This window comes from Pan troglodytes, chromosome Y (assembly GCF_028858775.2).
Source record: "Pan troglodytes isolate AG18354 chromosome Y, NHGRI_mPanTro3-v2.0_pri, whole genome shotgun sequence".
NCBI lineage: Eukaryota > Metazoa > Chordata > Mammalia > Primates > Hominidae > Pan > Pan troglodytes.
In genome coordinates, this window is record NC_072422.2 from 27477044 (window position 1) to 27492878 (window position 15835).

The 15835-nt window shown below is 37.6% G+C and overlaps 1 protein-coding gene across 1 annotated transcript in view; it reads left to right on the top strand.

The window, feature by feature from the left end:
- The first annotated feature begins 2501 nt into the window (after positions 1-2501).
- Positions 2502-15835, top strand: part of USP9Y (ubiquitin specific peptidase 9, Y-linked) — a 144737-nt gene continuing 131403 nt past the window's right edge. Inside the window, 3 exon segments of the mRNA NM_001009110.1 lie at positions 2502-2621; positions 13689-13837; positions 15207-15286. Coding sequence (NP_001009110.1) covers positions 2526-2621; positions 13689-13837; positions 15207-15286 — 325 coding nt within the window. The 5' untranslated portion in view covers positions 2502-2525.

The following is a 15835-nucleotide window of genomic DNA, read 5'->3' on the forward strand; positions in this document are numbered from 1 at the left end:
GTCTTTAGTTTTTTTTGATGAATATGGTCAGGAAAAACAGAATAGTATTGCATTGTTATAACGTTTTGTCTTGATTATTAATGAGATTGAAAGGGTATGTGTGTAGCGGTTTAATCATGGCAGACTTCCTATGTTAGAATCCCTTTTTCCACTAAGTACTGATTTGAGCAATTAACTTTTTTGTTTGTTTGTTTGTTTGTTTTTGAGATGGAGTTTCGCTCTTGTTGCTCAGGTGGGAGTGCAATGGCGCAATCTCGGCTCACCGCAACCTCTGCCTCCTGGGTTCAAGCAATTCTTCTTCCTCAGCCTCCCAAATAGCTGAATTACAGGCATGCGCCACCATGCCCAGCTAATTTTGTATTTTTAGTAGAGACAGGGTTTCTCCATGTTGGTCAGGCTGGTCGTAAACTCCCAACATCTGGTGATCCGCCCGCCTTGGCCTCCCAAAGTGCTGGGATTACAGGTGTGAGCCACCACGCCTGGCCCAGCAATTTACTTTTTTTTACTCTCTGTTTCTACTTACCTGTGAAGGTGGTTAATAACAACTACTAAATGGATTTGTTGAGTGAAATTAAGTGTTTCACATAGTGTCTGACTTCTAAAAAGTGCTGTTCTTAAATTTGTTATACACATATGTATTGGTCATGTGTGGTTTTTTGTTTATTTGATTTGTTTTACTTTAGTTTTTTATATACTGTGCCTTACTCTGTTTCTCTCTCTCTTTTTTTTCTTGGCAGTGTGTTTTGGACACATAGATATCACTGATTATTCTTTTCTACCTTGCTTTGATTTCAAGTTTTAATTTTTTCTTTTTTTTTTTTTTTGAGATGGAGTCTCACTCTGTCGCCCAGACTAGAGTGCAGTTGTGTGATCTCAGCTCACTGCAAACTCTGTCTCCCAGGTTCACACCATCCTCCTGCCTCAGCCTCCTGAGCAGCTGGGACAACAGGCGCCTGTCACCATGCCCAGCTAATTGTTTGTATTTTTAGTAGAGACAGGGTTTTACTGTGTTACCCAAGATGGCCTCGATCTACTGACCTCGTGATCCGCCCGCCTCAGCCTTCCAAAGTGCTGGGATTACAGGCGTGAGCCACCGCACCCAGCCTCAAGTTTTAATTTTTATGGAAACAAACCTAGTTCTCAATCAGTGACACATCAGATTAAGCTTGGAGATTTTAAAGAAGTGCTGATTATTAGGTCTCAGATGTTTTGCTGTTTGGTCTAGGCTGGAACTTGGACATTAGCAGTCCTCTAGAAGTACTTCAGGAAATGCTAATTTGCAATTTAGTATGAAAACCACTGGACTAATGAATATGGAATGTAAAGGATTTGGTGGCGTTTTCCCATACTCCTATCAGATTGCAGTGAACCCTAACCATTAAATTTCTGTGTCCTCTAGTCCTGTTAAGATTCTTTGAGTATACTGTTGATTCTCCTGAAGGACTATTAAAAAGGACCTTGGGAAAAAAGACTTGTCAAAGTGGAAACATGAGCTCACTTGACAGATTTGATGGTTTTGGAGAAATATGGTGTAATTTAAACCCTTTCCAAAGAAGAGTTACCCCAAAGTTTTAAATTTTGTATTTAAATCACTTAAAAAATTATCTTAAAAGCCATTTATAATGCTCTGATACAATGATGTGTTGACTGTGCATTGTCTTGAATTCTTTGTAAAAATCTAATACTAGTTTCCTTATGTTTAGGTATTAAATTTTCACAGTATATATAAGGCAGCAATTGATAGGCCTTTCACAGATTCTTCTGTAAGTTAAAAATGACAACCAAGAAGCTTACTTATTTTTCTGGAATGTTATATAATATATGGCATGTTTCCTGGCATAACTGCTTGTACAATAGTGTGAATTTCTTAAGGGAAGTAAAACTGTAAATACACATTTAGCTTTTTATTTCTCTCATTTTTATAATCCTCTGTTATTAACTGTAAAGACTGGTGATTTTAGTGTACATATTAAAATTGTAATAATTTCTTATTCATCTTTTTTTGTTGTTTTTTGGAGACAGAGTTTTATTCTTGTTGCCCAGGCAGGCTGGAGTGCAATGGCACCATCTCGGCTCACTGCAAAATCTGCCTCCCAGGTACAAGCGATTCTCCTGTCTCAGCCTCCCAAGTAGCCCAGATTACTGGCATGCATCACCACACCCAGCTGTATTTTATATTAGAGATGGGGTTTCACCACTGTTAGTCAGGCTAGTTGCAAACTCCTGATCTCAGGTGATCCACCCGCCTTGGCCTCTCAAAGTGCTGAGATTATAGGCATGCACCACCATGCCCAGACTCTTACTGGTCTTTTTAATATGTAAGCCAGTGGTACCTTTTTTCCTTTTAGGTTATGAAATGGTCTCTGCAAGATATTCTGTCCTTGAATTGGAAATTTTTAAGGCTGATATATGCTGGTACTTCATCTTCTATATGTGGACTATAATTTCTTCCCTTAGGACAACTACATAAAGAGACAAAAAAAAAAAAAAAAAAAAAAAGAGCAAAGATCTGTGCTGTGTCATGTATGACAGCCATCACTCATGGCTCTCCACTAGGAGGGAACGACAGCCAGGGCCAGGTTCTTGATGGCCAGTCTCAGCATCTCTTCCAACAGAACCAGGTAGGAGTAAGACTGTTGTTTTGAGTACTGTGAAATACAAAATTGTGAAACATGTCCTGAATGATTTGTAAAGTAATCATAAAATATGTGGTTATTTTAAGTTACACGTGAAAAAAAGTGACTGTGGGCTGAGTGTGGTAGCTCATACTTGTAATCCCAGCATTTTCAGAGGCTAAAGAGAGAATTGCTTTAGCCCAGGAGTTCAACAGCAGCTTGGGCAACATGGTGAAACCCTGTCTCCCATACAAAAATTAGCTGGGCATGGTAGCACATGCAGATAGTCCCACCTACCTGGGAGGCTGACGCAAGAGCATCACCTGAGCCTGGGAGGTCAAGACTGCAGTGAGCTATGATCGAGGCACTGCACTCCAGTCTGGGTGATAGAATGAGACCCTGTCTCAAAAAAAAAAAAAAGAAAAGAAAAAAAAGTGACTCTGGCATTTAGTGAAAGGAAACCTTGATTACTGTACATGGTTGAGAATGTAGCCCTGTGTTTTTCTGTATCTAAGGTCCCATGTGAATCTGAGGGCAAAAGTATTAAATTAGTCCCTGTAACCTTAGTTATAAGCACAGACTTCAGGCAGCTATTTATATTCAAACCCCACTTTATAAGATTATCTTATGACTCTAACTGCTATAATATCTAAGCCTCAGTTTTCATATCTATAAAACAAGGATAAGTGAAATAATATTTCTAAAAGGTTTAACATAGATTTAATATCAAAGTTCTGTGCTGACCTATTTGGAAATAATTACTTCTTTTACTATACTGTTAGATTTTTTTGTAAGATACATGAAGCTTCTAATGTTAGTAATTTGCCTTTACTTTTTCTTGCCTTTTTTCCTAGGGTGATTCATTAATTGCATTGAGCTAATGTTTTCAGGGTTTTGGCTTTTTAATTCCCATTTGTGTGTTTTTTCTTCCTTTTTCTAAGATTCATTCTTTGGTTTCTTTAGGTTTTGTTTGCTGTTCATTTTCTAGTTCCTTGAAGTAGTATTTTGTTGATATTTGGATTTATGTTTATGATATATTGGTCTAGTTTTCGTGCAATATATTTGGTTGTTGATGTGAGGGTAATGCTGACCTCATAGAATGGCCTAGAAAGAAAGTATTCCCTTTGCTTCCATCTGGTGGAAAAAAATGGTAGAGAATTGATATATTTGAGAGAATTTACCACTGAGCCTTTCTGGGCATTGTGCTTTCTGTTTCAGAAGATTGTTATTTATTGACTGTTTATTTAGAAAATATTGCCAATTCAAATGATCTGTTTCTTTTCTGAGTTTTGGCAGATTGTGTCTTTAAAGGAATTTCTGGTAGGTATAGAGCTGTTCATAGTATTCCTTTATTATCCTTCAATGCAGCAGCCCCAACCCTTTTAGGACCAGCAACTGCTTTTGTGGAAGACAGTTTTTCCATGGATGGGGGGATGTAGAATGGTTTTGGAATGAAACTGTTCCACCTCAGAACATCAGGCATTAGTTAGATTCTCATAAGGAGCACGCACCCTAGATCCCTCACATGGATCCAGTTTACAATAGGGTTCAGGCTCCTGTGATATTCTAACGTGTCTGCTGATGTGGCAGGAGTTGGGGCTCAGGTGCTAATGCTGGCTCGCCTGACACTCACCTTCTGCTGTGCAGCCTGGTTCTTAACAGGACACGGACTGGTACAGTCTGTGACCTGAGGCTTGGGGATCCCTTAATGAGTATGGCATCTGTATTATATGTCCCTTGTTTCAATTTTTTAATTAATAATTTGTGTCTTCTTTTTTCTTAGTTTGGCTAGAGGTTTATTGATGTTTTCAAAGAACCAGCGTGTATGGTTTTGCTGATTTTTCTGTTAATTTCTTGTCATTTTCATTCCTGCTGTAGTTTTTTTCTGCTTACTTTGGAATTTGTACTTCTTGATAGTTTTTTTTTAAATGGAAGCTTTGATTATTGATTTAAGAGTTTCTTTTTAATATATGCATTCAATGGTATAAATTTTTGTCTTAGTTGTGCTTCTGCTGTATTCCACAAATTTTAAGTTGAATTTTCACTTTGTACAAATTTTATTTTTATTTCTCTTGAGCTTTCTTTCTCTCTGTCTTTTATTTTTCTGTTTTAGACTGAGTCTTGCTGTGTCACCCAGGCTGCAGTGCAGTGGCTTGATCTTGGCTCACTGAAACCGCTGCCTGCTGGGTTCAAGCAATTCTCCTGCCTCAGCCTCCTGAATAGCTGGGATCACAGGTGTGCGACACCACACCTAATTTTTGTATTTTTAGTAGAGATGGGGTTTCACCATGTTGGTCAGGCTGTTCTCGAACTCCTGACCCTTGTGATCCACCTGCCTCAGCCTCCCAAAGTGCTGGGATTACAGGCATGAGCCACTGTGACCAGCCCTTTCTCTTTCCTTCTAAATAACTCACGTTATTTAGAAGTGCGTTAGTAACCAAATATTTTAGGATTTTACAACTGTCTTTTAGTGAGTTCTGGTTTAATGCTATTGTGGCCTGAAAGCATGTGTTTTATTATTTTTATTTTAAATTTATTAAGGTGAGCTTTATGGCCACTGGGCGGGTTATCTTGGTGAATGTTCCCAGTGCACTTAGGAAGAAGGTATACTCACTGTTGTGGGGGAAATAATCTAGAGATATCAGTTAGATCCAGTTGATGGATGACGCTGTTTAGTTTTTTATGTTTCTACTGATATAGTCTGCTGAATCTGTCCATTTCTCATGGAAAAGTGTTGAACTCTCAAACTATCTTAATGGATCAATCTAGTCCTGCTTGCATTTATATCACTTTTTGCCTCACATATTATGGGGCCATATTGTTAGGAGCATATACATTAAAGATATTTCCACCTTTTTGAATTGACCACATATATAATGTTGTTGTTCATTCCTGATAATTTTCCTACACTGAAGTTCACTTTGTGAAGTTAGTATAGCTAATTTTCCTTTGTTTTGATTAGTATTAGCTTGGTATGTTTTTCTTCATTCCTTTAATTCTAATCTACATCTTTATATTTAAAGTGGGTTTCCTATGGACAGCATATAGTTGACTTTTGTTTTTTGATCTACTCTGATAATCTTTTAATAGGTATATTTAGGCCATTGATATTGAAGATGATTATTGATATAGTTGTGTTAGTAACTACACTATTTGTTATTATTCTCCATTTGTTACCCTTATTGTTTGTTACTGTGTCCATTTTTTCTGCCTTTTGTGGTTGTAATTGAACATTCTATATATTTTTTTCTTTTCTAAGCTTATTAATCATAGGCTTTTATTTTTTTAGTTTTAAATTTTTTAGTGATTGCCCTAGAATTTGCAATATGCATTTATATCAAATCCATAAGTCCACTTTCCAAAGTGGAGTACATGTACTATCATAACAAAATATCTGTAATTGTTTCCTCCTGTTCTTGTATCATTGCTGTCTTTCATTTCATTTTTACGTAAGCTGTAATCATTGAATACATTGTTGTTAATGCTATTTTAATTTATTTTATTATTTTTTGAGACAGGCATCACTGTCAACCCAGGCTAGAATGCAGTAACATGATTTTAGCTTACAGTAGTGTTGAACTCCTGGGATCAAGTGTTTTTCCCACCTCAGCCTCCAAGGTAGCTAGGACTACAGGCATGCACCAACATATCTGGCTTTTTTTTTTTTTTTTTTTTTTTTTTTAACTTTTGTAGAGGGTCTCACTATGTTTCCCAGGCTAGTCTCAAACTCCTGGACTCAAGCAACCCTCCCACTTGAGCCCTCCCAAGTCACTGGTATTACAGACAAAAGCCACTGTGCCCAGCTGCTAATTTTATTTTAAAGAAACCATTATGTCTTAGATCATTTAAGATAAAAAGAAGAGTTTTTATGTTACCTTCATGCATTCCTTACAGAATGCTTTTCTTTTGAAGATGTTTCTGTTGTATATCATTTTTCTACTCTCAGAAAAACTTGCAGAGCAGATACATTGACAACAAATTCTCTTAACTTTTGTCTGAGCAAGTTTCTATTTCTCCACTTTTTAAGTATACTTTTGCAGAATACAGAATTCTAGATTGGTAGTTGTTTCCTCTCAACACTTATAGATATTTTATTCCAGTCTCTTGCTTATATGATTTCTTAGACCAAACCCAGCGTAATTCTAATCATTGCTTTGCTTATAGGTAAGATGTTTGCCTGTAGCATGTTTCAAACTTTTTATTTTTCATTTTCTGCAATTTGAATGTATTTCTAGATGTACTCTTTTGTTTGTTTGTTTGTTTTGGCATTTATCTAGCTTGGAATTCTCCGAGCTTCCTGAATCTCTTGTTTATTGTATGGCACTAATTTGGGGACATTTTTTAGCTATAATTGCTTCTTTTTTTTTTTTTTTTTTGGAGACGGAGTCTCGCTCTGTCACCCAGGCTGGAGTGCAGTGGTGTGATCTCGGCTCACTGCAACCTCCACCTCCCAGGTTGAAGCGATTCTCCGGCCTCAGCCTCCTGAGTAGCTGGGATTACAGGCACGCGTCACCATGCCCAGCTAATTTTTGTATTTTTAGTAGAGACAGGGTTTCACAATGTTGGTCAGGCTGGTCTCGAATTCCTGACTTCATGATCTGCCCACCTCGTCCTCCCAAAGTGCTGAGATTACAGCCATCGTGCCAGGCCTTTTTTTTTTTTTTAATTTTCAGCCTATTTTTCTCTGCTTTTCAGTGTTCAAAGTCTAATTTTTTAATGAGTGCATCATTAAAATGCACAGGAATGAAGGCATTCTTCATTCCTGTTGCAGTGTTTTTGATCTATACTGTATTACCTTGATTCTTTTTTAGAATTTCTCTCTCTTTGCTTACATTAACTATCTTCTCATGTCATCTACTTTATTCATTAGAGCCCTTAGTGCATTAATGATAGTTATATTTCCATCTGATAAATCTTTTTATTTGGAGACAGGCTGTCACTGTGTTTCCCAGGCTGGAGTGCGGTGGCAGGATCTTGGCTCACCACAGTCTCTCCCTCGTGTGCTGAAGCTATCCTCCCATGTCAGCCTCCCAAGTAGCTGAGACTACAGGCATGTGCTACCATGCCTGGCTGATTTTTGTGTTTTTTTTTTTTTTTTTTGTAGAGATGGGGTTTTACCATGTTGCCCAGCCAAGTCTTGAACTCCTGGATTCAAGCTACCCACCTGCAATCGCCTCCCAAAGTGCTGGCATTACAGGCTTGAGTCACTGCGTCTGGCCTCCATCTGTTAAATCTAACATTCCTGTTACATCTGAGTATGAATTTGATGCTTGCTCTGTCTCTTCAAACAGTTTTTTTGTCTTTTAGTATGCATTGTAATTTTTTCTTCAGAGATGCACATAAAGTACTATGTAGAAAGGAACTTTGGCAGATGGGCTCTAGTAATGTACTACTGGTATTCGGGTAGGGGAAGCAATCTGTAATCTTATGATTAAGTCTCAATGTCGTAGTGAGCCTGTGGCCTTTGGGCTGTGGCTTAGATGGAACATGATGGATATAGGGAGCTGGAATTGGAGTTTTTAGTTCTACCATGTAGAATGCTGTAGCAGGCTAGAGTTGAGTATTTTTTTTTCCTTTAGGTCTCTTAGTCATTAAAAAACCTCAGTAGTATAAACTAGTTTCTCTTGAGGGCTTTCTTTTAACAGAACAGAATGTCCTTATGTATTTCAAAATGGCTACTTTGCATCTTTCCCTCCGAGAAGCTCAAGGGACCTTTTTCTTATCTTTTCAGGGAAAGGTTAAAAAAAAAATTGTTCATTCCCATAAAATTTGGCTTCTTAGTAGTTTTTTTTTTTTTTTTTTTTTTTGAGAGGGAGTCTCGCTGCGTTTCCCAGGCTGTGGTGCAGTGGTGCGATGTCGGCTCACTGCAACCACCACCTCCCAGGTTCAAGCAATTCTCTGCCTCAGCTTCCTGAGTAGCTGGGAATACAAGCACCACCACCCCTAGCTTATTTTTGTATTTTTAGTAGAGATGGAGTTTTACCATCTTGGCCAGGCTGCTCTTGAACTGCTGACGTCATGATCCACCCACCTTAGCCTCCCAAAGTGTTGGGATTACACAAGTGAGCCACCACGCCCAGCCTCTTAGTGGTTTTTAACTTGCATTGCATACTTCCCAGCATGAGCCTTCAATAATTCTTTAATTACAGTTGAGGTTATCATACCTTGGGACTGGTTGCCACAGAGGTTTAAGATCTACTCAGATTGTCTATTTCTTTATAACTTGTTCTTGGCGTAGATTGTATGCTTCTGGGAATTTGTCCTTTTATCCAGGTCATGCAGTTTGCTGAGATACAGTGGTTTATAGGATGCACTGATAATCCTTAACTTTTTTGTATAAAATCCATAGTAATGCCTCTTTTATTTTTAATATTAATTATTTGACTCTTCTCTTTTTCTTAGTCAGTCTAGCTAAAGGTTTAGCAGCTCTTTATTTTTTTCAGGAACAGAATTTTGATTTCATTGGTTTTTCTTAGTTGTTTTTCTACTCTCTATTTTGCTTACATCTGTGCTCGCTTTTGCTTTAATGTGTCACTTAATGAAGGCATATGTTCTGAGAAATGCATTGTCAGGTGATTTCACTGTCTTGGAAACATCATAGTGTGCTTACACAAACCTGGATGGTATAACCTACTACACATGTAGGCCAGTTATTGCCCTAGGCTACTAACCTGTTAGCATGAGTTGAATATGGTAGGCAATTGTAATACAATGGTAAGTTCTAAACAGAAAAAATTTAGTAAAAATGGACTATTGCAATATTATGAGATGACCATTGTATATTTAGTTCATCTTGAATGAAATGTTTTGTGGAGCATGGATGTATTTTGTTATTCTTTTAGTTCTTTAAGGTGCAAATTTGGTTGTTGATTTGAGATCTTTTTTTAAAGTACTTTATAAGGTTTCCTCAGCACTGGTTCTGCTCTATCCCATAAATTTGGTATTTTTTCATTTTCATTTGCCTCACATATTATATAGTTTCTATAGGATTTCTCCTCTTTGATGGATGGGCCATTTAAGATGTATTGTTTAAATTCTACTTATTTATGAATTTTTCAGTTTTTCTTCTGCTATTGCTTTCTTTTTCTATTTTTGAGGTGGAGTCTCGCTCTGTTGCCCAGGTTGGAGTGCAGTGGTGTGATCTCAGCTCACTGGAAGCTTCGCCTCCTGGGTTCACGCCATTCTCCTGCCTTAGCCTCCCAAGTAGCTGGGACTACAGACGCATGCCACCACGCCCGGCTAATTTTGTTTTTGTATTTTTAGTAGACAACGGGGTATCACCGTGTTAGCCAGGATGGTCTTGATCTCTCAACCTCATGATCTGCCTGCCTCGGCCTCCCAAAGTGCTGGGATTACAGGCGTGAGCCCCCGCGCCCGGCCTCTTCTGCTATTGATTTCTACTTTAATTGTATCCTGATCTGAAAAGAAACTTTTTATGAGTTAAGTCTTCCTATATTTGTTAAGATTCGTTTTGTGGCATTACGTATCCTGATGCATGTTCCATGTGCCCTTGCAAAGAATGTGTATTTTGCTACTGTTGTGTATGTACAGCAGGAATCCCCAGTCCCCAGGTCGGACCAGTACCACACTGTGGCCTGTTAGGAAGCAGGTCGTACAGCAGAAGGTGAGCATCAGGCTGGTGAGCGAGCATTACCATCTGAGCCCCAACTCCTGTCAGATCAATGGCAGCATTAGATTCTCATAGGAGCATGAACCTTACTGTGAACTATGCATGCGAGGGATGTAGGTTGCATGCTCCTTATGAGAAATCTAGTATCTCATGATCACAGGTTTCATCCTGAACCCTCTCACCCCTCAACTGGCTCCATCCATGGAAAAATTATTAATTATTGTTGTTAATCTCTTACTGTGCCTGATTTATGAACTTTAACTTTATCATAGATATGTATGGATAGGCTTGACTGTGACTGTGGTGGGTCCATTTCCGCAATGGTTTACTCACATGGCGGTTGGGTAGAGGCCTGTTTCTTAACCATGCGGATCCCCTCGTAGGGCTGCCTGAGTGACTTCAGACATGGCAGTTAACCTCTGCCAGAGAAATTGACCTAAAAGAGAGGGAAGAAAAAGCCATGATACCTTTCATGACCTAGACTCACAAATCACATTGTCATTTCCAAAGTATCCCTATCTGTACGTTCTAGGCCAGAAACACACCTAAGGGTTATGTTCATATGACATCATTAATCTGAAAGTTTACTTACATTATTATTACCTTTCCATTTTAGAGAATATAACTATTTTCTCACTGGCCAGAATGGGGTTGGTTAATTCAAGCTTAGAGACTGTTGAATCAGAGAGAGGTAAGATTCAGTGGTCTTCTATTTTGTTCTTCCTTTTCAGTAGACCATAGTGGGGCTCTTCCCATTGTTTCAGCGAAACAATGCTGAAATGTTTCACTCTCTTCTTTGGAGGCCACCATTAGGTTTTATTATTCCCAACTATGGCATAATATCCTGATAGGAAATCCTGATTTCCTATATCCTGATAGGAAATCAAACTTTCTGCTTCAAGCCTTGTAAATAGTGTGTTAAAGTTATGCTGAAGCTCATCTTCCCACACTTTCTGTGACTTTCCACATTTTCCGTGATTTTCCACCTGCATCTGCAGTGGATTTTGAGCTAGTTTTGAGCCTGCTGCCCATATCCACTGTAGGCAGAATTGTATTGGAATGAAATCATTAATCGCAGTTATCTTGTCTATATGTTTCTGGAGTATTCCCTTTTTCTTACCCAGGTAGCTTCTGCAGTTTTTTAAGCAAGCAATTAATTTTAGCCACTTCTCAGTTATAGGCAGATGCAGTAATCTGTTGCTAAGTATCACATCTGACTTGGAAGTTGAAACCCACGTGCATACGCTTCTTGTTTCTCTTGCTTTTTAAATTTCTATTTGTTTGGCTACAGACAGTAAACGTCACTTGGTTTATACATAATGTATGCATAATATACAGGTATTGGGTTTGACAAATGAAAGACTGTAACCACCAGTATAATGAACATGTAAAATACAAAAATTTATTTGCACTGCCCCTGTATATTTAAGTCTTCCATTTTCAGTTCCTGGCAACTGCTGATCTGCTCTTCATTTGTATGTTTTGCCTTTTTCTTTTTCTTTTGTTTCCTTAACTAGAGATAGGGTCTCCCTATGTTGTCCAGGCTGGTCTCAAACTCCTGGGTTTAATCAGTCCTCCCATCTTCACCTCCCAAAGTGCTGGTATTACGGATGTGAGCTACCATACCGCATAGTTTGTCTTTTCTATATCATGCTGACTTAATCTTTCGAGATTTTGCATTATGCATTTAGTATTCTTCCATATTGTTACACGCAACAAAAGTTTTTTCCTGTCAATTGCTGAGTAGTATTTTATTGCATAAATGTACTAGTTTGTCCATTTGCCTGTTGAAGGACAGTTGGGTGACTGAAAGACTGAAAAAGTAATAAATAACTATAATTTCAGTTTCTGAGTACAGACTTGTAACCACCAGTATAATGGTTCTGAGTACAGAAACTGAAATTACAGTTTTAAAATCTTGCAATAAAGAAAACATAGGAAAGTTCTATTAAACATTTAAGAAATGAGGTCAATTCTATACAGTCCTCTTCCAGACATGCTTTTCAATTTCATCTTCCTAAAACATAATTGGTATTTGTAAGGAAGAAATTTATGTGTTGCTTAAGTTAAATATTTTAATCTCTTTAATTATGAGGTGTTAATTCTTGATGTTTTGAGGAATCCAGCTTCATTGCCTTTTCTTATTTGTCTCTCTCAAGGGAAACTGAGGAAGAAGAAAAGTAACAGCAATAGGAACCTGTAATCCCTAGTTAGGAATTTTTGTGTCTAAACTATTGGTTATTATTAAGGAATGAAGAGTTTTCTTGGAACAGATTGTGAATCTATAATTATAATCTATAATCTAAGTTTAAAAAAAGCAGGTTTGTACAGAATTTATGTAGTATATAGTCAAACTAAATTATTAGAACCTAAATTGATGAAGACACTGTAAACACAAAGGTGCATGTGAGGGTGAAGATTAGTGTTATCTTTGATAATGTAGTTTGGGAATATAGCCTTAAAAGGAATAGTTTATTTTGTTTAGTTAGTCATTTTACTTCAGTATCCTATCCTTAAGGAGATAATTCATAAGGTTTATTATGAATGTATTTATTAACAGTAGACATGACAAAAACATATCCTCTAATTTTTACTTAGTCAACTCCTGCAGTAATGTGTTGCCATTAAATTTGTTTGTTTGTTTGTTTGTTTGTTTTTTGAGACATAGTCTCACTCTTTCACCCAGGCTGGAGTGCAGTGGCGTGATCTCGGCTCACTGCAAGCTCCGCCTCCCGGATTTAAGCCATTCTCCCGCCTCAGCCTCCGAAATAGTTGGGACTACAGTCGCCCGCCACCATACCCGTTTTTGTTTTTGTAATTTTAGTAGAGACAGGGTTTCACCATGTTAGCTAGGATGGTCTCAATCTCCTGACCTCATGATCTGCCCGCCTCGTCCTCCCAAAGAGCTGAAATTACAGGCGTGAGCCACCGCACCCGGCCGCCATTAGTTAATTTTTAAGATTCTTAATTGGCCGGGTGCGGTGGCTCACGCCTGTAATCCCAGCACTTTGGGAAGCGGCGGTGGGTGGATCACCTGAGGTCAGGAGTTCCAGACCAGCCTGAACAATACGGTGAAACCCTGTCTCTACTAAAAATACAAAAAATTAGCCGGGCGTGGTGGCGGGTGCCTGTAATCACAGCTACTCAGGAGGCTGAGGCAGGAGAATCGCTTGAACCCAGGAGGCAGAGGTTAGTTACAGTGAGCCGAGATTGCACCACTGCACTCCAGCCCGGGTGAGACAGAGTGAGACTCCATCCCCCACCCCAAAAAAGATTCTTAATCATGAGGGAAAATACTTCTGTATTAACCAAATTAAATTTTAAAAAGATAAACATTGTGACCCTAGTTTTATTAAATATTTGGGCATATATATGGACACTTAAAAATAGATATTTTTCCTTAATCTGTGGTTTAAATTTGGAATATTTAATTTTTAATTAAGACTTCATCACCTGATTCTTCCAATGAGAATTCCGTAGCAACTCCTCCTCCAGAGGAACAAGGGCAAGGTGATGCCCCACCACAGCATGAAGATGAAGATCCTGCATTTCCACATACTGAGCTGGCAAAGCTGGATGACATGATCAACAGGTGCATTTGTTTGGATGTTTTATTAATGGATGCAGTAAACTAGAAAAGCAAAACTACTTCCAGCATTGCAACTAGTAGTAAATGAGAAAAAGAAAAGAGTAGATTGTAGTGTCTCAAGTCTTACTATTTTAATAGCCTGAACATTTTAGTCCTAGCTGAACACTTTGCAGCTCATTGTACTTAATGCAGGCATTTCTTATGGATTTTAAATATTGGAAGGTAATGACAATATGAATACAGTTTCAGATTAATGATGCTTTATGAACCCTTCCTGTGTTTCTAGCGTAGACAAATAGGTAGGTATTTTGTTTTGAATATTTACAAACATTTCTCTTTGATAAGAACTTTATACCAGAGTTCTGGAGAACTTTTCTCACTTGTGGAATGTCCATTTGCTACAGCAGAGACCTTATTGCAGAAGGTTGTATTGCTTCTTTCTCTGTTTTGTTTAGCGGTTGCTGATTTCTGTTAGAGTGTAATTTTCATAAGGACTAGAGAACTGAAACTGTTAGTAAATCCTTAGTGGCAGACAGAAAAGATTTTTTTTTTTTGTATATATAAAAGCAACAAAAAGGATAGAATCAGTTTACCTTTAATAGATTATATGTATTGAGGCATCTTTTTAAAAACGAAAAGAGATATTTGGGAATTTTGCTGTTTCTTAGTACAGGGATTAAGGGACAGATGAAAGAAAGTTATTTCTGGGGAGTAGTGGGTTTGTCAGTAGACATAGTTGCAGAAAGCTGAACTTTTTACAAAAGTAAGGAATGTACCAGGTGAGTGTGTGGTGCCCTTTGCATCACTTTTTAATGTGGGAGTGTACTTAAGATGGCATAGTGGCTTTCTGTATTGCCTTTTGATATGGGAATGTACCTATGACAGTAGGTTTAGAGGCCCACACCCGAGACGTGATCTTTAGGAAAAGGTGAGATAAATGTTTTGTTGAGATCTAATTTCTTTTGTCTTTGTGAAGAGGAGTAAAACAAAACACTTGCCACAGTGTGTCCTTTCACTAATAAATATGAGCCCCCAAAGAGCGTTTTCCTACTAATAAAAGGTATACATTTAATTGATAATTGAATAGGTTAGTTTTAGTATTCTATGGAAGCTATTAAAAGAATTCCCTGCCATTGCTATATCTCATTTGACAGTGCCTAAAAAAATTCAGTATGTAGACACAATAGATGTCTCTTAGTTTTCCAATGTAGATAATTTGCCTACTTCTTTTTAAAAGTCTATATGGTGAATATAATATAGTCAGAATTTCTCACTTTTTCATAGTAACAGTAACTACGGTAGGTAACTTATTTATAGTGTTTCATTACTATGAAACCAGTAAAGCCTCTTTTTGTTTTATAATAATCCTTAGGCCTCGATGGGTGGTTCCTGTTTTGCCAAAAGGGGAATTAGAAGTGCTTTTAGAAGCTGCTATTGATCTTAGTGTAAAAGGTGAGTGTGGATGTACATTTTCTATAATACGTGCTCCTATATATACTTACACCTTGCTCTTAAAGGCTTTTCATCCCTCTGTTATAAAGGTATCGTTTATTCCTAGTTTATAATGTGTCACAAACCTTCCTGGTAAGGATTATTTTACATATATACATGCATATTATATATACTTATTACACACACACACACATATATATACACACACACACAGACAAATATACATACTTCCCTATAGTAAAGGTTCATAGAAATCTTTAGATAGCCTTTAGGGATACCTGGAGCCATTTAAGTATTATGTATAATTTTATGTGTACAACCATATTTATAAGGTGAGAATATATATTTTTTAAATTTTTAAAAAGATTGTTATCCACAAGTTAGAAAATATTTTCCAGAATATGAGGAGGGGATATAGCTCAGGGTTAGAGCATCAGACTGCGGACCAAGAAAATATTTTCCAGAATATGATAGTTCTAAAGTCTGCTATATGAAGTAATGTGCATTAAAGCATATTTTACAGTTTACAAAGTGCTGCATAGAGGGTTT